We start from the raw sequence: 26,385 nt of genomic DNA, 5'->3' as shown, positions 1-26,385 counted from the left end.
TGCTGCAAGAAATGTTTAGCGTTTTCAAGAGTTATTTTTTTCCTTGAGCAATAACATCAATATATTAAGATGTATAGTTTAGATTATTTCTCTTGAAATATACTTTGCCCGTAGTTACCAGGAAATTCCCCTAACCCATTTTGCCCACTCACAGCCTCACCAAATCTTTCTGTAGTTTATCCTCACTAGCTTAACATTCCTTTACCCACTAAAACTTTAAAATCTTTGGGATTTCAAATATACTGTCTTCTACAACATCTCTGAAAAACAAGACAAACTCCTGCATGAAACTTTGGAAATGCTGTTTATATTGCTTCATTGAGAAGTATCTTTTGTTTCCTGTCTTTAAGCTAGTTCCTAACTCTGATAAAAATTCTGTTATCCTTTGCTTAGTAATAAAGTTAGAGTCAGGAAAAAGAGACTCATTTATTAACAGTTTCAAACTTCCTTTATTATTAATACAGAATACACAAACTAATTTTCAAGGGGATTTTTTTTCCAAGACATATTCATACTAGCAAAATTATATTTATTTTTAAAGATAAGATTAGCAGATAAACTATTTTATATTTTTTATTTTCCAATAAGTTTTATATTGTCATTATAAGTCATCATCAAATTTTTAAAGATCAGATGTATAATCTGTGCTATCAAAAGCTATATGATACCGTAAATACTATACACAGTAATATTTGAGCTGTCTTAGAAAAGATGTTGTAGAAGAAAGGTTATTTATGCCTATGGATATAATGATGACGTCTCTTGATAAGTTTTTAAGAAATATGTCATACCATGTGATTTTAGAAGATGGGAAAAACAGGTATATTAAAAGAATAGGAATTTAAAAGAAGGTATTTTCACTTCTTAGATTTCAGCATCATACATTTTAATTTTTCATCATAAAAGAATTTATTTCTCAGAAGGCTCAAGAAAAAAATTTTAAACTAATAGGGATAAAATATACAACTTATAAGTAAAACGTCTCATCAAAGTGAGTTTGAGTCTAAGTGGGAAAAAAACCACATTTATCTGATTTTTAGTATTTAAATCCTTGAAAAAAGCCTATGCTTTTATTGCAGAATTAGCACTTTAACAAAATACTGACAGTTATAACACACTATCAAAAAGTATATAAAGGGCAGCTATGTAATTTATATGTTTAAGTTAAATACATGCATTTCTCAATTTAATCTCCTGATGAACCACCTCCAATATCAATATTAAATAATTCTTTAATTTTATCATATAATACCAACACCAAAGCACCCCCTGTACCACGAAGGATATTGGAGAAGGCACCACGAAAAAATGCACCAATTCCCTCATGTTGGTATATCTTCACAAAGCAATCTAAGGTTCCTTTATATTGTCGTTCAGTCTCACCACTCTATATAAAGAGAAATTAATAATTTTCCATTATTTTAATATCTTTTATCTGACAATAGTTTTCTATCAGCAGTAAAGATAGATAGAATAAACACTGTGTGGAGCAACACTGTTGAGTTAATGGGCATATGCTTAACTATTATACCTAGCAGTTGGTGAATATACACTTCAGGCACACTTGAAAGCTGACTAGGCTTATCGAATGTCAAAGGACTCATCGTCATACAGACCATGATTTAGCCTCTCACCACACTGTAATTAAGTGAGAAATCAATAGCAAAAAAGATAATTAGAAAAATATCATACGTTTGGGTATTAAGAAAAACACTTCTTAAAAAATACTGATACCAAATGATAACCACAGAACTTCTTAACTAAATTTGTAAGATTCAGCTTGAGTAAAAATTTATAAGGAAATTAATGACCTTGAAGTATTAGAAAGACTGAAAATTAATGGGCAATCTGAACATTTTAAGAAAAAGTATAAACCTAAAGGAACTAGAAGTAAGAAAATAATCAGCAGAAATAAGGGAAACAGAAAACAAATACAACAGAGAGTATAAAATGAGTTCAAAGTTAGTCCTTTGAAATACTTTGTTGAAAAATTTCTACAAATATTGCTTCAGGAAAAAAAGAAAACGTCCCAAGATTATCAGAAATGACAAAGGTAACAAAAATGCAGGTGATCCAGAGATTAAGAACAAGATGACATTATGAAAAACTTCATGACAACTATTTTTAAAACTCAAAAGAAATGGATAAATTTCTAGAAAAGTATATTTCAACAACAGATTTGAAAGAATTGGAATAATGCTGTAATTGTTAAAGAAATTCAATCAGTGATTAGAAATCTTCTCATAAAGAAAATCACATGTCCAGAGGGCTTTACCATGTGAGTTCCGCTAAACATTCATTGAACATTTACTTCTAGAGAAGAGATAATGTGGGAAGACTTCCCAACATATTTTATGAGGCTTGCATAGTCCTGATACAAAAGTCAGACTAGGACAATACAAGAAGGAAAAATTCAAGCCAATGTCACTGAAACATCAATGTGAAAATCTGAACAAAACCCAACAAATCAAACCCAGCAAACGATACAAAATAAAACACATCATGACCAACGTGGGCTTATCCCAGGCATGCAAGGTCAGTATAGCTCTAGAAAACAGGTTAAGATAACACAATTATGGACATGTATTAAAAGAGTAAAAATGATATGATTATCTCAATAGATATAGAAAAACATGACCTACATTCATAATTAAAAAATTGTTGAACCCAGGAACAGAAAGGCACTGTCATTAACGTGATGAAGGATAACAACAAAAACCCCACAGCTAACATTAAATTATATAACATTGAAGGCATTCCCTGTAAGATTAGCAAAAAAGACAAAGTTTCCAGTTACTACTTCTTTAATATAACACTGAATCAGAGGTCTCCGTGAATATAGAAAGGCAAGAAAAGGAAATAAAAAGTATAAGAATTGATAAGGAAGGGAAAAAAACTGATAATATTTGCAGATTATATACCTGTCTAGGTAAATAAAAACCCTCAAAGTGTATACATATAGATTATTAGAGTTTGTAATGGGATTAACAAAGTGGGAAATAAAATGAAAATACAAAAATTAAACAGTACTATTATGGGCTGAATTGTGTCCCCCCAAAATCATATGTTTCAAGTCCTAATGCCCAGTACCTCAGAATGAGACTGCGTTTGGAGACAGGGTCTTTAAAAGTAATTAAGGTTAGGTGAAATCACTTGAGTGAGCCCTAATCTAGTATTACTGTCCTTATAAGAAGAGGAACGGAGGAAGAACCATTTGAAGACATAGGAAGAATATGGCCATCTACAAGCCAAGGAGAAGAGGTCCTGAGAAGAAACCAACCCTGCTGATAAAGCCACATTCCCACAGGTTTCTTCCATAGTATTTTCAGATTAAGTTACAGACATAATGCTCCTTATCCTTAAACACTTCAGTGTGTATTTTCTAAAAACAAGGATATTTTCTTATATACCCAAAGTACAATTATCAAATTCGGGAAATTTGACATTGATACAATACCGTTTACCTAATCCATGGTCTATATACAAGTAAATTTTCCATTTTTAGAAATTTCTCAATGTATTAAACTAGAGCTAGCTATAGAAAAAGGAAACACAGATGTAAAAGGAATAACTCTAAGGATAGTTCATGAGTGAAGTAATAGGTTAGCCTTTACCTTTCCAAATAGATAATAAAAATTAGGATGATGATAGTAACTATACCTCATAGCATTGTTTTGAGAATTTAATAAGTTAAAGTGTAAAATGCTTAGGATAGTAAGCACATAGAAGGCACCATATTACTATTCTAGCATTCTGGCCTCATTATTTTGACTTGCCCTCATGAAATCTATGATCTGACTATACTGAACTACTTCTCAAGCCATACCTGTATGTATGTTTTTTCCCCTATGCTTGGAATGTTCTCTCACTGTCTGGAGAAAGTGTATTCACGGAGATTTAGCTCTCCAAGAGGCCACATCTGATCAATTTAAGCATTTGGGCACCATTCCTGTATGCATTCCTGGAACCTAGGCACATTTCTATTTAAACCATTAACTGTATGTCTTCAATACTAGATTATGAGTTTGGGTGCAAGTTCTGCCTTATTTGGTTGTTGTCACTATAATTTAACATAGATTAAGCACTCAAATATTTGCTGAAAGAATGAATATAATAACTAAAGGTTGAGTATCCCTTATCTGAAATGCTTGGGACCAGAAGTGTTTTGAATTTTTTTTGTATTTTTGAATATTCACATTATATACTTATGAGTTAAGCATCCCAAATCCAAAAATCCAAAATCTGAAATGCTCCACTGAGCATTTCCTTTGAGCATCATGTTGGCACTCAAAACATATCAGATTTTGGAGCGTTTTGGATTTCAGATTTTCAGATGTGGGATGCTCGACTGGTTAATAGCTATGGAAATCAAATGTATAAAAGTTTTGGTTTAGAGATTCATATTTAGAACATTCATCATGATAAACAAGTTTTCATCCTTGGAGTTAAAAATTGTTTATTTTTATCAAAACATGCTACAACAAACAATGGCATATTTCAATGACTTATGACTGGAATTATTCTACTTAGTAGTATTTCAGTGAAGAAAGACATCCAATTTCTGCCATCTCCCTCTACCCTCCAAGCAATATATGCTACAGGAGTAGAAGGCATTTCTGTTCTGATGGCAGATGAAGAATAAACTTTGTTGGCTGATGGCTATTTTAGGATAGAAAAGAATGCAGGGATGGTTCAACATATGCAGATCTATAAATGTAATTCACCACATAAATAGAAGCAAAAACAAAGACCATATGATTCTCTCAATAGATGCAGAAAAAGCATTCAACAAAATTCAGCACCCTTTTACCAAAATATGTGTAGACGGGACTTATCCAAAAATGATAAAAGCCATATATGACAAACCCACAGCCAACATCATACTTAACAGGGAAAAACTGAAAGCATTCCCGCTTAGAACTGGAACCAAAGTTGCCTTCTGTCACTACTTCTATCCAACATAGTGCTAGAAGTCCTGGCCAGGGCAATCAGACAAGAGAAGGAAATCAAGGGCATCCAAATGGGGGAAGAAGACGTCAAACTATTGCTCTTGCTGACAGTATAATACTGTATCTAGAAAACTCCAAAGATTCTGCCATAAGACTACTAGAATTGATAAACAAATTCAGCAAAGTCTCGGGTTACAAAATCAATGTACAGAAATCAGTTAGCATTCCTATACGCCAACAAAAGTCAAACTGAGAACGAAATCAAAGACTCAATACCCTTCACAATAGCAACAAAGAAAATAAAATACCTAGGATTATATTTAACTAAGGAGGTGAAAGATCTCCACAGGGAGAACTATGAAACACTGAGGAAGGAAATAGGAGAGGACATAAACAGGTGGAAAACCATACCACACTTATGGGTCAGTAGAATCAACATTGTTAAAAAATCTATACTATCCAAAGTGATCTATAGATTAAATACAACCACTATTAAAATACCAATATCATTTTTTGAAGATCTAGAAAAAATAATTCTATGCTTACGTATGGAAACAGAGAAGAGCCTGTATAGAAAAAGCAATCTTAAGTGAAAAGAACAAATTGGGAAGCATCAATTTACCGGACTTTAAGCTATACTACAAAGCTATAGTAACTAAAACAGCATGGTACTGGCACAAAAACAGAGACATAGACCAATGGAACAGAACTGAGAACGCAGATATAAAACCATCCTCATACAGCCATCTAATCTTTGAGAAAGCAAACAAAAACATACACTGGAGGAAAGGATCCTTATTCAATAAATGGTGCTGGGAAAACTGGATAGCCACATGGAGAAGACTGAAACAGGATCTGCATCTCTCACCACTCACAAAAATCAACTCATGGTAGATAACAGACTTAAATTTAAGGCATGAAACTGTAAGAATTCTAGAAGAAAATGTTGGAAAAACTATTATACATTGGCCTAGAGAAAATAATTATGAAAAAGACCCCAAAGGCAATCATAGCAACAACAAAAATAAATAAATGGGACCTGATCAAATTAAAAAGTTTCTGCACAGCCATGAGAGCAAATAGGCAACCTACAGAATGGTAGAAAATATTCGCATGCTACAGATATGATAAAGGGCTGGTAACTAGAATTTATATAGAACTCAGGACAATCAGCAAGAAAAAAAATCAAACAACCCCACCAAAAAGTGGGCAAAGGAAATGAACAGAAACTTTTCAACAGAAGACAGAATAATGGCCAACAAACATGAAAAAATGCTCAACATCTCTAATCATCAGGGAAATGCAAATCAAAACCACAATGAGATATCACTTAATTCCAGTGAGAATGACCTTTATCAAAAAGTCCCAAAACAATAAATGTTGACCTGGATGTGGAGAGATAGGAACACTCATACACTGCTGGTGGGACTACAAACTAGTAAAACCTCTGTGTAAAGTAATATGGAGATACTTCAAAGAGCTAGAAGTAAAAATACCATTTGATCCAGTAATCCCATTACTGGGAATCTACCCAAAAGAAAAAAAGACATTCTATAAAAAAGACATCTGCACTAGAATGTTTATAGCAGCACAATTCACAATTGCAAAGATGTAGAAACAATCCAAGTGCCCATCAATACATGAGTGGATTAGTAACATGTGGTATATGTATACCATAGAATTCTACTCAGCCACAAAACACAATGGTGATCTAGCACCTCTTGTATTATTCTGGGTAGAGCTGGAGCCCATTCTACTAAGTGAAGTATCATAATGGAAAAACAAGCACATGTACCCACCATCAAATTGGTATTAACTGGTCAACAGTTTTGTGCACATATAGTAGTAACATTCACTGGGTGTGGGGCAGGTGGAAGGGGGGAGGAGGGAATGGATATAATCACACCTAAGGGGTGTGGGGTGCACTGTCTAGAGGATGGACATGCTTGAAGCTCTGACTTGGGCGGGGCAAAGGCAATATATGTAACCTAAACATTTGTACCCCAATAATACGCTGAAATTTTTTTTAAAAAGAATAAGATCATTAAAAAAAGAATATATGACAGAATACATCAAGTATTTATTTTACTTAAGTAAAACAAAACTTATGCATTTCAGCCAAAATGTCTCTAAAATTTGAATAAATTATACTTGGTTATCAGAGGTGCTGAAAATCTCAATTAAGCTTACAAATAAAATAAAATACCTGCATCATCATACGTCTTCTAACTGTGTCAAAGGGATAAGAAAGTATTCCAGAGCATGTAGTCACAACTTGAGCAATGAAAAAGGAGACAAGAAATGGGGTTTCCTTTGGTTTTGGCAGTAAGCCCTAGAAAAGAAAAATGTAGCAAGTAAACAGCCAAATCTCCAAAATATCTTAACTCCTTAAGTCAAAGACAATTTTTATGAATTTATGAAAGAAGACACAATTATACTTAAAATGCAGTAAAAAAGTTGGATTTAGTAGATCAACAAAAAAGGGGAATGACACACATGACTACACTTGAAAGGCATATTTGAAAAAATAAAACATATTTGCTATCATAAGAGATTTGTTATTAACAGTACTTAAAACTAGGGAAGACAGAAGCCATTAACTAAAAAAACTTCTATGGTTCTTACCTGCAGAATGAAAAAAAGTAAAAGAGTGCCTATTATCAACAGATGATATCTGATGAGCAGCTTTAAAGCTCCAAGCTAGTGAAGAAACACTCCTAAATTTCACAACTACTGTAGTTGATAATAGAGAAAGGCAGAGAGAAAGTACACATAAATTTTTCTGTGATTAAATAAATGTACATGAGATCCTGTAACTTCCATGAACTTATCGGTCTAAAAAATACACTAAAAACTAAAAGTAATGTGTAGTAATGACATTTAAGTACATTTATTCTAATGAGGGAAAGCATAGATGACATATAAATCAAATTTAAAATTTCCCTCAAGTTTTAATCTTATTTAACTAATAATACCGATATTAATTTCATTGCTTCCTTTTGGAAGCATCTAATGTGGTGATTAAGAGCATGGCCTTTTTGCTTGACATTTAACAAGTACATTACTTAACCATTCCTAGGCCATTTATCTTAAACATGGGGATTTTAAAAGCCATCCCCGAACACTGTGAGGGTGTGAAGTACTAAACAAGGTTGTTAGAACTAAGTAATAGCTAAAAAAAATGGCAGATATTATAACAATTTTTCTTTTTCCTACCTTATGGAGATGCTATTAAAATCTAAAATGAAAAGGCAAATTGCAGAACAATGTGGAGAATACAACACAGAATCTAATAGTATCTAGTAGATAACCAAGCTATAGTAGCATTTAAGTAATTATGCCTTGCCTACTTCCCAAAATAATGATGGTAAGTTGACTATTTGTGTGTAGAAATGTGATTATAGAGTTAATGTGAAATCAGAAAAACTGTTAGAAGATGGCTTTCTGTATGCCAAAGATCTGATTATGGTGTAAGCCTAATTAACATCATTTGCTTGCAATATGATATATAGTACAAATACCACAAAAGCATAATGTTTTGATTGATGTTTTAAAGTCAGATCCATAATATAGTTATAATTTAATTAGTTATGGCAAAGTCATCATTAAACAGAATTTCATGTCTCTCTTATTTCATCATTTATTTTGATTTCTATAATTAAAAGTAACATATCTACTGAAAACATTACTAATTAGAATACAAAAAAACAAACCATTTATTTAATATATCTAAGTTAATGCCCTCAAATTACCTTAACTGTGTCATAAGCTCCAAAATAAGAGGCTCGGTATACAATGATACCCTGAACTGAAACACCAAACCCTTGGTATAAACCAACAATTCCATCTGATCGTGCAATTTTCATAATACAGTCTCCTAGACCCTTGAATTGTCTCTCTTCAGGACCTAAAATAAAACCATTTAAAATCTATTAGCAACGTTTATTTGACAACATTGTACATCAAATAAACACTTTAACCAATGTAAATTAAATATTTACAGATTTAAATTAGCTGGAACTGCCACTTAGAAATGTTTCTAACAAAGAAGGCACAAAATCCTCCCATTCATCTAATATCAAGATTTCAAGTAACATTTAAAAAGAAATTAACTAAAAATATTAATCTCTTATAAAAATCAATCTAATTCAAGCAGTCTGACTTAAAACATTTCATTAAAATTACCAGAAGTTACTAGCTGGCGTTCAGAAAATACTGAGAACTGAAAAATTCTAGGACTGTTGAAAAGCAAAAAGACAAAGCTAAAAACTAGTAAGTTTAGGACAGTCAGCATTTCAGATGAGGTGTCACATTTTTCTAGTGTTTGCTGGTTTTGTTTTTATTTTCCCTTGACCTGGAATTCCTCAACAATATTTTCAAACTACTTTATGCACAATACAATCTTCCAAAATAAACTAAACTCTCCTAATTTTGAGAGAGAACTATGGAACTTAAAACTAGTTACAATGAGTTATTTTCACCATCCTAGCAATGAAAACAAATTTGGACTCCCAGTTAAATAGATGGAACTCATATTTTCATCTCTTCTCAAAATGCCACCCCTTCCCAAGACATTTTCTGATTATTTATCTAAAATTGGTATCACGTTCTTCTAATTTTTTCCTAGCATTTATCATTAAGTGACAGTATATTTTAGCCATTTATTCAATTTTTTTTTATTACTTCTGTCCTCCACTAGCCTATTAGGTACATGAGGCATGAGCTCCATGTCTTATATGGGGGTGTGTGAATGTGTATGCGTGCACATATATACACATCCATACACACACACACACACACACATGCACACGCACACTATATCTGCAGCAGGGCCTGGTTCACAGCAGGCACTCAATAAATGTTTGTTGAATGAATGGCTGCTCCTTGAAGAAACCCTATTACAATGATAATAAAGAAAAAAATAGGTTTAAAGCCATATAGGCAAAGAAGAGTACCTGACAGAGAATGAAATCCATAGAATTTTGCAAGATGGAAAGGAGAGGAAGGAGTGGTAGTTCACTAAGTAGAGCAGAGAAATCTGAAGCCTGTTTTTGTACAGAGGAAGATGCTGTTGATGTTTACGAGCAAACCACTGGACCCCAATAACCTCAGAAAGACTTAGAAATCAGAGGAACTAAGTACTATTCCTAGAGTGAAAACAGAGGAGCAACTGGATACTCAAAATCCACCTCACCCTGAGCTGCCAAATGACTTACTGTGCTGCCATCCTTAGAGCTGAACCCAAAGCTCCAGATTTAATGGGGCCAATTGAGTAACCTCCACAATTACTGAAAAAAAGACTCACATAAGGTATGTGGCTGTGAAATGTAAGGTCATCAGGGATAGAAAATAACTAAAAAGAAAAAAAATCCCATCACATTCTAAAGGATCTGGAGTAAAAGATCAAATTTCTTAGGAGCAACATTAGAAACTATTCATAGAAGCCAGGGTAATATTTTCATAATTGTGAAGGGAAATAACTTTCAGAGTTTTATATATGGCCAAATATAAATAAAGTGAGTGGGTAAAAGAAGTATTTTTAGACATGCAAGATCTCAATTTATCTCTTATTCCCTCTTTCTCAAATGGCTACCAGCCAGGTGGAGGACAGGTGGGTCACTCCCATAATCCCAGCACTTTGGGAGACTGAGGTGGGAGGACTGCTTGAGCCCAGGAGGTCAAGACCAGCCTGAGCAATATAGCAAGACCCCGTCTCTGCGAAAGATAAAAATAAAAAAAACCTAGCCAGGTGTGGTTTTCCCAAGTAAACCCCGTCTCACCCAACAATAGCTGGGCTTTTACATAGGCTCAAGCTATATGCTCTAACAGTCACAGTAAATTGTAGTCCTAGCTACCTGTGTGCCTAAAGTCCTATTTGGGAGACTAGGGTGGCAGGATCACTTGAGCCCAGGAATTTGAGGTTGTAGTGAGCTATGATGGGGCCACTGCACTTCAACCTGGGTGACAGAGTGAGACATCGTCTCTAAAAAAACCAAACCAAACCAAAACACAGGTACCAGAGAACATACTCTATGAAAACAAGGGTGTAACAACAAAAAAGGAAGATGGGATGTTTAAGTAAGGATAGAGGTAAAGGGATTCTCTAGGATGAAATTTATACATTTAATCTAGAGAGGAACCATAGCTGAGATAGGAATAAGTACCCGGAGAGATCTAAGAGGGGCTCTCTAGGAAAAAAAATGGAAATAAGTTACAACCAGTCTTTGTGTTCATTCTTTTGCTACAACAGGCCTTCCCGTTCCCTCTTTTATGGAAAAAGAAAAAAGTAATAATTTAGGCCCTGTGACTCTACCATCTGGTTAAGAATAAAATGTGTAGACTTTAGTAACACTGTTACAGAATAATTCTACAATTAATAATTCATGGTTCAAAACACAAAGAGATAAAGTTAGTATTTCTAAAAATCCCGTACCTTTTCCAATATCGACACCTAATCGGGTTCGGGCAAAATCTAGAGGATATACTACACATAAGGATGTTGCTCCAGCAGCTCCACCAGAAGCCAGGTTTGCCAAAAACCACCTCCAGAACTGAAATATATTAATTAAAAAGTGGTTTTTAAACTACAGATTCTAACTGTTGAAAATAGCCAGTAAGTTTTTATTTTTATAAATGTTAAAAAACAAGATTTATGAGCTGCTTTTATAAGGTAAACATCTATAATAACACATACCACATTATCTAAAATAGTTCTCTTCATAACCATTTAGCCTTTGTTTCTCATCAGGCAGTTTGGGAGATATAGTTTAAGATGCTGACATACTGAAATCCCAGGATATTTTAATGTCCTCTACCAAACGCAGCCCAAATTAGCAAAAGAGGTCACATAATTATCTCCTTACACTGAATACATTTTTTGTTAGTAATAGCGTTTACTATGATTAAAATGTCAGGCACATATGGAGGCTTTAGTTACGTCCTTTTTTTCAGAGGAAGTAGTAAAGTAGTACTTTACAATGCCCCAATTTTACTTTGTAATTTGAGCAGAATTAAATTTAAACAGCATGCTCTCTTTTCTCTTTATATATATATATATATATATACACATATATATATAAAATTATGTTAAAATGCTGTCATGGAAATTGGCAGACATCAATTATAATGTAATTGAGTGCCCTTACAGGTCTATCGGTTTACATGAGGTGTTGAGGAAGTATTAATTCTTTTTGATTAACATTTAAAATGTGTCCTCCTCAGGTTCGGCAAGCTGCTTTTCAACATCTAGAGCTTATGGGAGAAGAAAAGAATATATGAATTGGAGCTGTTATGAAAAATCTAGGGTACGAGGTCATTGTAACCATTGAATACATGAAAGAGAATAATATCCCAGTCGAGCTCAATTTCTTGCTTTAATCTCTGGCTCTTGTTTCTAACAATAGTTTTAAGTCTCAGCTTTGGAATTCTCAATTTTCTCTTGGCCTGAAATGCCCTTACATTTTTTTTAAACCAAAAATAGTTATTGTTTCTTGCTCTAATTGAAATTCTACCACTCTCATGAAATCTCTCACCTCCAACCCACCTAAAACTATATGTAATCACACCCTCTTCCCATAAACATTAATACTTCATTTCTATCAGAGAATTAAAGGTGAATTACATGACCAATATATAAAATGTATCAACATATTCCAGAATCTCATTTTTAAAAAAGTATTTACAAACACTTTGTACTTTCAATTTATCATTATTTATACACATTTATACTCCTACAGGATATAAATTTCTTGAGGCTAGGATTATTTTTACTTAACAGCTTTATTGAGATACTATTCACACATCATACAATTCCCCCATGTAAAGTACACAATTGTTAGCATATTCACAGAGTTAGACAACCATCACCATTGTTTTAGAGTATATTCACCACTCCCCCAAAAAACCTTGTACCTGTTACAAAAGTCACTTTATGTCCTCCCTACTTCTCTGAGCCCTAGGTGACCACTAAACTACTTTGTCTCTATAAATTTTCCAGTTCTGGACATTTCATATAAATGGAATCACACAATACATAGTCTTTTGTGACTGGCTTCTTCCATGTATTATGTTTTGAAGGCTTATCCATGTTGCATCGTATATTAATACTTCATTCCTTTTTATTGCCAAGTAATATTGTTATATAGATATATAACATTTTATTTATACACTCATCAATGATAGACATTTGAATTGTTTCCATTTTCTTGAGGCCAGGGTTCTTAATTCATCGGTTTATTTCACACACCAAGTCATGGGGCCTTGCCCAGAGATATGCATTCAATAAATATTTGTTTAGTGAAGTGTACTAGTAACGCCACTTAATGTTTCCAGGCTCCCACGGATCCTTTATGTGAAACTCATCAGTTCTATTGTGTAAGCAGCCATGTTTTATAATTATACAGAGATAAGCAGATCAGGAAATTGCATCTGACACCAGGATAACTAATCCACAACGTAGCAGATAATCTGTAACCTGGCAGAAAAAGATGAGCTGGACCAGAGTCTCTTTCTTGAGAATTTGACTTTAGAGATTCAATGCCAGTTAGCAATAATTGTCAACTGAAGAAAATGATGAGGTTCATACATTTGGAAAGGAGAACTTTATTTCTCATAAAGGATTACAGCCTGCAGGGTGGCCATACTGACAGGCTGGGAAGCAAAAGCCTTGGGCAGAAACTAAGAACATGTACTTGGAGGAATGGACGACCAGAACAAGAATTTATGCTGAGCAGAGTGGCTGAATATACATATTTAACAAACTATAGGAGGAGTCATGAATATTTTTGGACGGAGAAACATGAACACGTGCAATTGTTCTTTATGCAGCTTCCATGGGATCCATGTTCAGAAAATGGTGGCCTTAGCATGATCCGAGGGTGAAGTTTTCAGCCCTCTGACATCAAACAGTGAAGCAGAGGACATGAAAACCCTCTCTGTGTATCCTCTGTAGACTGGCAGAACCACTTCATGGTCGGTGGCCTCTTATCAGGAAAGAATACTGGTCAGTTATTGTGCTGAGATTGTGAAAAGGAGGACCAGCGTTAGAAGGTTGATTGAAATCAGTAATGGGGCCAGTCATTCCAAAGGCTGCTTATTTCATTCTTAGGGAAGAAAGCCTAATGGCAGTTAAGAGGGGAGGAGGTATAATGAAGCATGTCTGACCATCCATCCCATTATGGACAGGAACTCACTCAGTATTAAGGTTTCTCTAGGGTCTCCTTGGCCAAGAGGGGGGTCCATTTAGTCAGGTGGGGACTTAGCATTTCATTTTTGTTCACAGGGTAGAAATGGTAAAGTTATAAAGTAACTTTTTAAAAAAGTCTCAGACTTCTTTGAAAGCTATAGACCCTTTCCCAATAAACATCACATATGTATAGATATATGCTTTTAGTGCATTTAAGGTATTCCTGAAGCATCCATGATTCCAAGGTTAAGAGCCTATGACCTATAGAAAGGCCAGAAAGGATCACTATGATATTAACACTGATTAAAGAAATAAGAAAAAGTAAAAAAAGGTAGGCAATAATGAGAAAATAGCAAACACACCCAAAGAACAGGTAATTAGAGAGAAAGAGAGGTGACTTGGGAGATAAAGATAGACTATAGTTTGGTCCCTAAAGCTGCCTTTTACTCAAATTCAGGTGCCAGTGTATCATTACAATAAATCCTTTTTCCTGGGGTACAGTCAATCTCTGCTTCTTAAAACCAAGTAAGTCAACTAAACATGATATGCAGCATAAAAGGTTTACAAAGCAGATTCTAAGTTCCATTTAATCTTTTTCCCCTTTCTAAATAAGAGAAAGAAAGCAGATCAATGACTTTTTGGTGAATAATTATATATTCAAACTAGGAAAATTCTGGCAGTGGTAGGGAGAGCTATGAAAAAATGACACTAGCAGAAACACATGTATAAATAGTATGGCCAACGTGAGATGGTAGGAAGGAAGGAGAAGAATAAAGGCAGTGAGAATCTACCAATGCTGAATAATGATCCTGCATTTGTGTAATACATAAAATTGTCCCTCCACAAATAAGCCTGAAAACAAAACAGACTCAGTAGAGCTAGTATGTGCATCAGAATAAATGGGCTTGGGTTGTTATGTTAATAATTTAAAGTATGACTGTACTGTAAAAGGAAGAGGCATGGAGAGGAATCGGCAAGGGGGAAGAGGATGAAACCATCTGATTCTGAAGAAAAATAATCCTGTTTATTTTCAACTGTTGACAACTAGATACCATGTGAAGAGACTCAATAATGCATCAAAGAACAAATGCCCTGGGACCAAAGTTGTTACTAACAACTTGACCAGGCAGGGGAGAGAGGTGGGTGAAGTTCTAGTCTTCCCTGTTGAGGGGTGGCTGATAAAAAGTTTATGCCCAGGCCCAGCTGAGGCTTTCAATCTAGTCTCCTGAGCTGAGTTTGGGACTTAGAAAGTTCAGAACAAATTACTTGAGCAAATGCTTTAAACTCTGAGTCCTACTTTCTTTTTCTGTACATTTGGAATAAAGTAACTACCTCAAAGAATGAAGTGAAAATTCAGTGAAACAATATATGGTAGGCACATGCTTACCTTACCATGGTTATTTTTAAAAAACATTTCATTCTCAGGTAATTTCACACTAACATGCACTATAAGAATACAGAGATAGGATATAAACCCTTCAACCAATTTCCCCCAATGGTAAGATGTAGCATTATCCATAGTACAGGAAATTGACATTGATAAAATCTACTCTATTCAGATCTCACCAGTTTTAGAAGTATTCGTTTGTGTGTCAATTTAGTTATATGTAGTTCTAGCACATGTTCAAGATTCCATGTGACCATGGTCAACAGTTCCATAAGGATCCCTCATGCTATATAACTACAGCAACTTCTCTTCCTCCTGGCAGCCATTATTTTGTTTTCCATCACTATAATTTTGTCATTTCAAGAATGTTATATAAATGGAAACAGAAAGCACATAACCTTTTAGATAGTTTTTTTTAACTTAACATCCAAAGTTGGTGCACATTATCAAAAGCTTGTTCCCTTTTTTATAGTTATAAAATTTATATAAGATTTACCATTTTGAGTGCACAATTCAATGACATTAAGTATATTCACAATATTTATAAACATCACCACTATTTACAGTTTTTCATCATCCTACATAGAAATCTATACCTATTAAAAATCATTAATTCATTTTCCCTCTCCTCATCACCTGTCAACCTCTATTCTATTAATACTTTCTGTATCTATGAATTTGCCTATTCTAAATACCCAAATAGAATCACACAATATTTGTCTTATCAAAAATTTGTTCCCTTCTACTGTTGAGCAGTATTGCATGATATAATTCACCATATTTTAACCATTCACCTGTTGAAGGACATCCGAGTTCTTTCTAGATTTGGCTATTATGAAAAAAGCTGCATATATTGGTTTTCATGTGAAAACAAATTTTCATTTCTCTGGCATAAATGTCCAAGAGTGTGAACAAGGGTCATATGGTAAGTGCATGTTAGTTTATAAGAAACTGCCATATTCTTTTCCAGAGTGGCAGTATCATTTTACACTTCCACCAGCAATACAAGAATGATCTGGCTTCTCTGCACTGTGGCAATTTAGTGTTGTCACTATTTTAGCCATTCTGATATGTGTTTAGTGATATCTCATTGTGGTATACCAACGATTTTTCAAAAGTTTTTAATTGAGAAATAATAATTTTATATATTTATGGGACACAATGTGATGTTTTGATGTATGTTTACATTGTGGAATGAATAAATCAAGCTAGCTAACATAACCATCGCACAGTTATATTTTTTGGTGAGAAATTTTAAAATCTACTCTTTCAGCAATTTTGAAACATATTATTAACACATTAACTACCATGTAACTTGTATGTAACCCATGCTAGCTTTGAGCCCAGCACCTTGTGAAGCAAAACTCTGTAGTTGGTTCATGAAAATCTTACTTGTTGATGTTCTTATTGTTACCATTAATATTGACAACTTAATTCTAAAAACCTGGATTGCACCGCATAAAACTCACGCTCAGAAAACAATTAAAAAATAATAAATTCCTCATTAAAATAGAAAGGATCATTTTGTTTTCAAAGTTTTTATTTTCATAATAAAACATCATGGCCCCAAGGAAAATTGTTTGTTTTCTAGCGTGGCAGTCAATGTGTTAACTATAATCCCATGCTGTACAACAGAGCTCTAAAACTTATTCCTCCTAACTGAAACTTGGTACTTGTTGAACAATATCTTGCCATTCCAAATCACTCCACCACTTCTGATAATCACCATTCTACTCCTTGCTTCTATGAGTTCAACTCTTTTAGATTCCACATATTAGTGAGATCATGCAGCATTTGTCTTCCAAGTTATCCAATTTCTTGGCATATAATTTTTCATAGTACTGTCTTATAATCCTTTACATTTCTGGGTTATCAGTTGAATTGTACCGTCTTGCAGATTTATATGAGTCGTCTTCTTAGTCTGGCTAAGGGTTTGTCTATTTTGTTAATCTGTTCAAAGAACCATCTCCTAGTTTTATTGATCTTTTCTATTTTCTCGCTACCATCTATTTCTGTTTCGATGTTTATTTTTTGCTTCTTTCAGCTGATTTGGGCTTATTCTTCTTTTTCTAGTTCTGTAAGGTGTTACATTAGGTTATTTGAGATCTTCCTTCTGTTGCCATGAACTTACCCCTAGAACTGCTTTTGCTGCATCCTGTAAGTTTTGGTATGTTGTGTTTCCATTTTAATTTGTCTCAAGACATTTAACATTTTTCCTTTTGATTTATTCTTTGACCCATTCGTTGTTCAGGAATCTATCATTTAATTTCCACATATTTTTGGTTTTCCTCAAATTCTTCCTGTTATTGATTTCTAGTTTCATTCCATTATGGTCAGAAAAGATACATTATATGATTTCAGTCTCCTTAAATTTGTTAGGACTTGTAAGTGTACTTGCAAAGAATGTGTATTCTGTTGCTGCTGGATGGAATGTTTTACATATTTCTCTTAGATCTACTTAGTCTAAAGTGTAGTTCAAGTCCAGTGTTTCCTTACCGATTTTCTGTCTGGGTGATCTGCCCATTGTTTAAAGTGGGGTACTGAAGTCTCCTACTATTACTGCACTGCAGTCTCTCTCTGCCTTCAGATCTACTAGTATTTGTTTTATATATTTAGGTGATCCAATGTGGGGTACATATATAATTGTTATGTCCTCTTGATGAACTGACTCCTTTATTATTATGTGATGACACTTTTGGTCTGTTTTTACAGTTTCTGACTTAAAGTCTATTTTGTTTGATATAACTATAGCTACACTGTTAATTTTTTGGTTTCCATTTGCCTGGAATATCTTTTTCTATCCTTTCACTTTCATTCTATGTACTATGTCCTTAAGAGCAAAGTGAGCCTCTTGTGGGAAGCACATTGTTGGGTTTTTTTAATAAATCCATTCAGTCATTCTCAGTCTTCTGATTGAAGAATTTAATTCATTTACACCTGAAGTAATTATTGATAGGTAAGGACTTACCATTGCCCTTTTGATAATTGTTTACTGACTGTTCTATAGTTCATTTCTTTGTTTCTTCCAAGCTTGCTGTTTCCTATGTGACTTGTTGTATTTCTACAGTGGTAAGCTTTGATTCCTTTCTATTTTATGTATGTACTAGAGGTTTTTTTTTTTCTTTGTGGTTACCATGTGACTCACATAAAGTACCTTAGAGGTATAATATTTTAATTTAAGTGATATCAACTTAATACAGACAGGTGTATCTCCTGGAGGGTTCCAGGGTGGGCAGACTTGCTCTCAGACCGTCATTGAGAAGGGATGGAGCCAATTCACAGGGCTGTTTCAATATTTACAAAAGGACCAAGGTGTATGAGTCAGCTGAGATAGTTCATACTAACATTTTTATTTATGATAAATACTTGTTTGTGTATGCCTGGGGCCTTGGGGTAAGCTGTATCATTTCATCTCCAGAGGGGGCTGGAAACTGTGTAGCCAAGGTCAGTCATATTCCATGCCTATGCAACTGACCCTGAATAAAAACCCTGGACACTAGGGCTTGGATAAACTCTGCTTGCTAGCAACATGTCACATGTATGGTTACATATTGTTGGGAGAAGTAAGTGCTCTACCCACGTTAACTCCATTAGGAGAGGACAACTGGAAGTTTGCACCTGGTTTCTCCTGTACTCTGCCCTGTGCACCTTTTCCCTTTGCTGATTTTAATTTGAATCCTTTTGCTGTAATACATTACAGTATAACAGCTTTTCTGAGTTCTATGAATCCTTCTTGTGAATCACTGAACCTGAGGGTAGTCTCCAGGACCCCCAACACAGAGGAATGAAGATTCTGAGTCATAGAAAGTTTCAAGTTTTAGACTTTTTAGCTAAAAAAGAGAGGAATGCTTTTCTGACTGCCTAACATAAAGCAAGGCACTCTGCTAAGCACTGTACATGTAATCTCATCTAAACCTCACAATAAAACTATAATATAGGTATTATTATGTCCTATTTTTAGATGAGGAAACTAGGGATCAGAGAAGTAAAATGACTTTCAAAAACTCACACAGCTAAATAAACAGAAGGCCAAGATCCAGATCCAAATCCAAATCTTCTGATTCTAAGTCCAGAGAATTTCCTTAGTTACCTTTATACCCCCACAACAGAAAAGACAGGAAAAAGCATTCAATAAACATTTGTTAACAAAATAAAATTGTGAAAAGAAGGGAATAAGAAATGTTAAAACAATTAAAGGAGATAGCAACAAAGAAATCTTCCACAAACATTTGCTTTTAAAAACCTGCTATGACAGCTTTATTGGTTGGTTGGGACAGGGCTAAGAGATGAGGAGTGGGAAGGAGGGAAAAAGAGAAAGGGTGAAGGAGAAGAGAGATTTTATAAGGAGGAAAAGAAGACCTTGGGAGTAATGTAAGTGGTTCAATGTATTGGATGAAACAAAACAAACAGAAATCAGGACAAATGAGATGTAATTCATATAAGGAGGAAATTTTGAAATTGAGATTTTGTAACCAAGGGAGTAACTGATTACTTTGAAAAACAAAAAGTACGTTTTTAAAAAAGAGAATTCTATAACTTAAATTTATCATTTTCTTGGTTTGTTTGATTTGGTCTTTCCATATGCTTCATCTAAATAGACCTTTAGTCATAATGAAGAAATAATTTACTTCTTTAGGAAATAAATTATCTTAGTGGTGGGAAATATATTATTTGTTGACTACTTTTTGTTTAAAAAAAGCAGATGTAATGCTGAATTTCCCCACTGCAGTACAGTGACTATAACATATAAATTACATTAAATCTAATATTTATTCAGAGAAATACTGCCTTGAGACAAAAAAGATCCCTTAGGTATTAAAGTTATGTTAAGGCTGGGTGCAGTGGCATGTGCCTGTAATCCCAGCTACTTGGGAGGCCAAGGCAGGAGGATCACTTGAGCCCAGGAATTTAAGGTTACGCAGTGAGCTATGATTGAGCCACTGTACTCCATCCTGGGTGACAAAGCAGATCCTGTCTCTAACAACAACAACAAAAAAAGAGGTTTAGTAAAAGATGTAGAAGTTAATATAATTCTGTTCTTCATACATACTTTCTATAACTTAATACATACTATAATGTTAACAGTTAATATGTTCTGTTGAAATTATGTTTTCTTCCATTTGAGAACCTCCTTCCCAAATAAACCATCACAGGTAAGACAAATCTAACCATTTTTAAAGAAAATTTTAGAGATATTGAAATATAATTACCTGTTTTTCTTTATTAACTCCAGACATGAATAGTTGTTTGTATTTGTCCTTAAAAGCAAAGTTTAGAGCTTGCGTTGGAAAATACCGGATAACATTTGCCAAATTGCCACGCCAATAACTGAAGAAACCTACAAAAGAAAACATACGAATATATAAACCTATATGACATTATGATTAAATAATTGCCATAGTTTTAACAAATTTAGCTATATATGAACTATCTAAAACATATCCCTTCTCATGAGAAAAATAGTTTTCTAAACTATGCATGTTTCCATTGAAGAAAAAAGATGTACAAGGTAAAACTTTAAACAGTTTAAAAACTGTCTAAGGACATGGTTAATAAATAGCCAAATTAGGACTGAAAATCAGGTTTTCTGTCTAACTCCAAAGCTCTACTCTGGATTTGGGTTTCTGGAAAAACAAATCACAGAAAAGTTATAAAATTATTTAAGTATGGCAGATAAAAACATTATAAAAAAGGAAACATTACCATAAAAATTTTTGAACAGGGAGAAAATTAGAAAATTGACAGATATGTGAAAATTAAATGACATACTCCTGAACAGTGAATGGGTCAAAAAAGAAATCAAAAGGAAAATTAAAAAATATCTTGAGACAAATTAAAATGGAAACAAAATATACCAAAACTTATGGGATGCAGCAAGAGCAGTTCTTAATAGGGAGGTTTATAACAATCCATGCCTCCATCAAAAAAGAAAGATCTCAAATAAACAACCTCATATTGTATCTAAAGGAACTAAAAAAAATAACTAAGTCCAAAGTTAGCAGAAGAAAGGAAACAATAAAAATAAGATCAGAAATAAATGAATCAGAGACTACAAAAATTAGAAAAGATCAATGAAACTATGAGTTGATATTTTAAGAGGATAAACAAGATTGACAAAACTTAAGCTAGACAAAAAAAAAAAAAAAAAGCGAGAAGACTTAAGAAAATCCCAGGATTTGATCACTTCACAGCTGAATTCTGCCAAACATTTAAGTAAGAATTAACACCAATCCTTTTAAAACTCTTTCAAAAAAACTGAAGAGAGAACACCTTCAAACTCATTTTCTGAGTCCAGTATTACCCTGATACTAGAGCCAGAAAAAGACACCATAAGAAAAGAAAATTACTTGCCAATATCCCTGATGAACAAACATGCAGAAATCCTCAACAAAATGCTATTGATAGTAAACTGAATTCAACAGAACATTAAAAGGATCATTTACCATGATCAAATGGAATTCATCCCTGGGATACAAGGATTCCATATGCACAAATCAGTAAATGTGACACACCACCATAACAGAATGAAGGATAAAAACTATATGAGCATCTCGGCCAGGCGCGGTGGCTCACGCCTGTAATCCTAGCACTCTGGGAGGCCGAGGCGGGTGGATCGCTCAAGGTCAGGAGTTCGCGACCAGCCTGAGCAAGAGCGAGACCCCGTCTCTACTAAAAATAGAAAGAAATTATATGGACAACTAAAAATATATATATAGAAAAATTAGCCGGGCATAGTGGCGCATGCCTGTAGTCCCAGCTACTCGGGAGGCTGAGGCAGGAGGATCGCTTGAGCCCAGGAGTTTGAGGTTGCTGTGAGCTAGGCTGACGCCACGGCACTCACTCTAGCCTGGGCAACAAAGTGAGACTGTCTCAAAAAAAAAAAAAAAAAGAAAAAAAAAAAACCTATATGAGCATCTTAACAGATGCAGAAAATCATTTGACAAAGTTCATCTTTTTGTAATAAAAACTCTCAACAAACTAGGAATAGAAGCAATGTACTACAACATAATAAAGGCCACATGTGACAAGCTCATAGTTAATATCATCCTCAATGGTGAAAAGTTGAAAGCTTTCCTTCTAATATCAGGAACGAGACAAAGATACCCACTCTTGTTACTTCTATTCAATACAGTACTTGAAGTCTTAGAGCAATTCAACAAGAAAAAGAAATAAAAAGCATCCTAATCAGAAATGAAGAAGTTAAGCTGTTGTCTCTGCAGATAACATGATCTCATGTATATAGAAAACTCTAAAAATGCCATCAATAAACCATTAGGACTAGTAAACAAATTCAGTAAAGATGCAGGATACAAAATCAATATACAAAAATCAATGACATTTCTATATAATAACAACAAACTATCTGAAAAAGGAATCAATATGATTTAAGATAGCATAAACAAAACAAAAGACCCTTAGGAATAAATTTAACCCAGGAGGTGAAAGATCTATACACAGAAAAGTTTAAAGGACTGATTAAAGACACAAATAAATGAAAAAAAATCTCATGTTCACGGGTTCGAAGAATATTGCTAAAATGTCCATACTACACAAAATGATCTACAGATTCAATTCAGTCCCTATCAAAATTCCAATGGCATTTTTCACAGAAATAGAAAAAATATTATTAATAAAATTCATATGGAACCACCAAAGACCCCAAATAGCCAAAGCAATCTTGAGCAATCAGAACAAAGTGAGAGACATCATACTACTTTATTTCAAAATATACTTCAAAGCTATGGTCTTCAAAACACTGCCCCTACCCAGGTGTCAGACCTGTAGCTGCTGCCTCCCCATTACCCCTGCAAGTCTGGGTGGCAGCAGGGAGGCTGGGCACTCTTGTGAGTCCCAGGGGTAGGTGCCATGCACCCCAACTGCAGGTGGGGGACCTGGGTAGACTGATAATCTCTGTAGCCTGCTGATGTGGGCAGGGCTGGGCTTAAGCTACTGCCTGGCTGACAAATGCTGTAGCCAGAGGACTGGAACAGGGCAGCTCTCAAGCCAAGCAGGCTGATAACCACTGCTGCCCAAAGGCATGCATGCAACTATGTTCAAGCCACAAAGGCCAAAAAAGACCGCTGCCCACAAGCCTAACTCGGGCAGTTCTCAAGCCAGCATAACCTGACAAACACCATGACCTGCAGGTGTGGGTGGAGCTGCCCTGGGGCCAGCACACAGGACAAACATTGGATCTGAACATGCAGCCCTCAAGCCAGCACAGGCTGTCAATGGGTGCTGCCAGAGGACACAAGCAGGCCTACACTCAACCCACATAGGGCAAGAAATGGTGACACCCATGGATCAGAGTGGGCAGCTCCCAAGCCAGTACAGATGAACAATCAATCGTTGCCACCCACAGGCGTGGTTGGGGCTGTGCTCAAGCTGGTGCAGGCTGACAAACATTGCTGCCTGCAGATCTGAGTGAAGGAGCTCTCAAGCTGGCTTGGGCTGACAATGCTGCTGACAGATGAGTTGGGGTATTCACTCACTCTGCAGTGCAGTACCACCAGCGACAACCACAGGGGAATGGTGAGGCAGAAGATGTAGGAAAGCAAGTGTTAAATGCTTACAGTACATCTGCTCATCTAGGACTGGGTCAATCCTCCAGGGTAGGGTACAAGTGCGTCATCCAAGGACTCTCCTTCTTTGCACTAAGTAGGAGAGTTCCTAGCAGAGCAGAACAGGTGCACTACAAGCTTATCTAGATATCTTGAGTTGACAGAAGAGATTTCATATGAGAAGGAACTAGAATAAAAACTCTGGCAACACGAAAAAAACAAGCTGTTTCAACATTCCCAGAGGATCACAATAGGTCTCCAGCAATGGACCCCAACCTACAGGAAATTGTGGAAGTGTCAAGAGATGGAATTCAGAATATGGATGGCAAATAAGATGAATGGGATTGAAGAGACAGTTGAAAACTAACACAAACAAGTCAAAAAAATGTTTCAGAACAAGAATGAAAAAAATGAAAGACTTGCTAAAGAGATAGACAACATAATAAAAGATATAACAGAGCTTAAAGAAATGAAAGTCATTTAGGGAATTTCAAAATACAGCAGAAAATGTCAATAACAGTCAAGCAGAAGAAAGAATTTCAGAGCTTGAAGACAAGGCTTTTGAATTAACCTAGTCAGTCAAAGATGCAAAAAAAATAAAGAAGAATGAACAATCACTCAGAGAAGTACAGGATTATGCAAAGCAGCCCAATATAAGAACTACTGCATCCCTGAGGGAGAAGAAAAAGCAAAAAGCATGGAAAGCCTATTTGGGGGAATTATTGAGGAAAACTTCCCTAATAATGCCAGAGATACAGATACCCAGATATGAGATGGTCACTGAACACCTGGAAGATTCATAGCAAATAGGACATCTGTAAGACACACAGTCATCAACCCAGCCAAATTCAAAATGAAGGAGAAAATTTTACAAGCTACAAGAAGAAAGCAACAACTACCCCACAAAGGAAAACCCATCAGGCTAGCAGCAGACTTCTCGGCAAAGAATTTATAAACCAGAAGGGATTAGGGCCCCATTTTTAGTCTCTTTAAACAGAACAACTGCCAGCCAAAAATTTTGTATCATGCAAAACTAAGTTTCCTACGTGATGGAGAAATAAATACTTTTCCAGGGAAGCAAACACTAAGGGAATTTGTCACTTCTAGACCTGCCCTACAGGAAATACTCAAAACTGCATTATACAAGGAACAGTACAACAGACACCTACCAGTATAAAAACACCCAAAATTTAAAGCTCACAGCTCTGACAAAAGAACAGCACAAGAGAGAAAACAAAACAAAGTATCATCCAACATGATGAACAGAACAGTATCCCACAAATCAATACTAACACTAAACATGAACGGTCTGAATGCCTCACTTAAAAAATATAGACTGGCTGAATGGATGAAAAAACACACCCCAACATATGCTGTTTCCAATAAATGCATCTAACTCACAAGGACTTACACAAATTCAAGGTAAAGGAATAGAAAAAAATATTCCATGTGAATGGAAATGAAAAGTGAGCAGGTGTAGCCACTTTCATATCAGATAAAATAGACTTTAAACCAACAATGGTTAAAAAAAGAAAAGATGGTCATTATATAATGGTAAAGGGAGCAATTCAACAAGAAGATATAACTATCCTAAATATACATGCACCTGATCCAGGAGCTCCCAGATTTATAAAGCAAATTCTACTAGAAGTAAAGGAATAAACAGTAGCATGGTAATTGCCAGGGACTTCAACACCCCACGGATTGAATTGGACAAAACACTGAAGCAGAAAATCAACAAAGAAACACTGCACTTAAATAGGACTCTAAAACAAATGGACCTAACAGACATTTACAGAACATTCTACCCCAAAACTATTGAATATACATTCTTTTCATCAGCACATGGGAAATTTTCCCAGATTGATAATATCTTAGGCCATAAAACAAATGTCAGCAAATTCAAAAAGATCAAAATCATACCACATACCTCTTCGGACAACAGTGGAATAAAACTAGAAATCATTTCCAAGGGAAACACTCAAATCTACACAAAATCATGGAAATTAAACAACTTTCTGCTGAATGATCCTTGGGTCAATGATGAAATTAAGATGGAAATCAAAAGATTCCTCGAACTAAATGACAACGGAGACATAAGCTTACAAAATCTATAGGATACAGTAAAATCAGTCCTAAGGGGAAAAATCCATAGCCTTAAATCCCTACATCAAAAAGACAGATCACAAATTAGCAACCTAATTTCCATTTCAAGGAACTAGAAAAAGAAGAGCAAACCAAACCCAAAGCCAGAAGAAGGAAACAAGTAACAAAGCTCACAGCAGAACTAAATGAAATGGAATC

General features: G+C 34.9%; 1 protein-coding gene across 1 annotated transcript in view; it reads right to left on the bottom strand.

Annotated features, from left to right (window-relative positions):
- Positions 1–1,186: 1,186 nt before the first annotated feature.
- SLC25A31 (solute carrier family 25 member 31) overlaps positions 1,187–26,385 on the bottom strand; it is a 32,635-nt gene continuing 7,436 nt past the window's right edge. Inside the window, exons 2-6 of the mRNA XM_069493348.1 lie at positions 20,731–20,858; positions 11,383–11,500; positions 8,702–8,856; positions 7,156–7,281; positions 1,187–1,387 (exon numbers count right to left, since the gene is read on the bottom strand). Coding sequence (XP_069349449.1) covers positions 1,187–1,387; positions 7,156–7,281; positions 8,702–8,856; positions 11,383–11,500; positions 20,731–20,858 — 728 coding nt within the window. The remainder of the gene's footprint in view (positions 1,388–7,155; positions 7,282–8,701; positions 8,857–11,382; positions 11,501–20,730; positions 20,859–26,385) is intronic.

Source organism: Eulemur rufifrons, chromosome 18 (assembly GCF_041146395.1).
Source record: "Eulemur rufifrons isolate Redbay chromosome 18, OSU_ERuf_1, whole genome shotgun sequence".
In the NCBI taxonomy this organism is placed as follows: domain Eukaryota; kingdom Metazoa; phylum Chordata; class Mammalia; order Primates; family Lemuridae; genus Eulemur; species Eulemur rufifrons.
The sequence above is the reverse complement of the archived record's forward strand: the minus strand, read 5'-3'. Positions and strand labels throughout refer to the sequence as shown.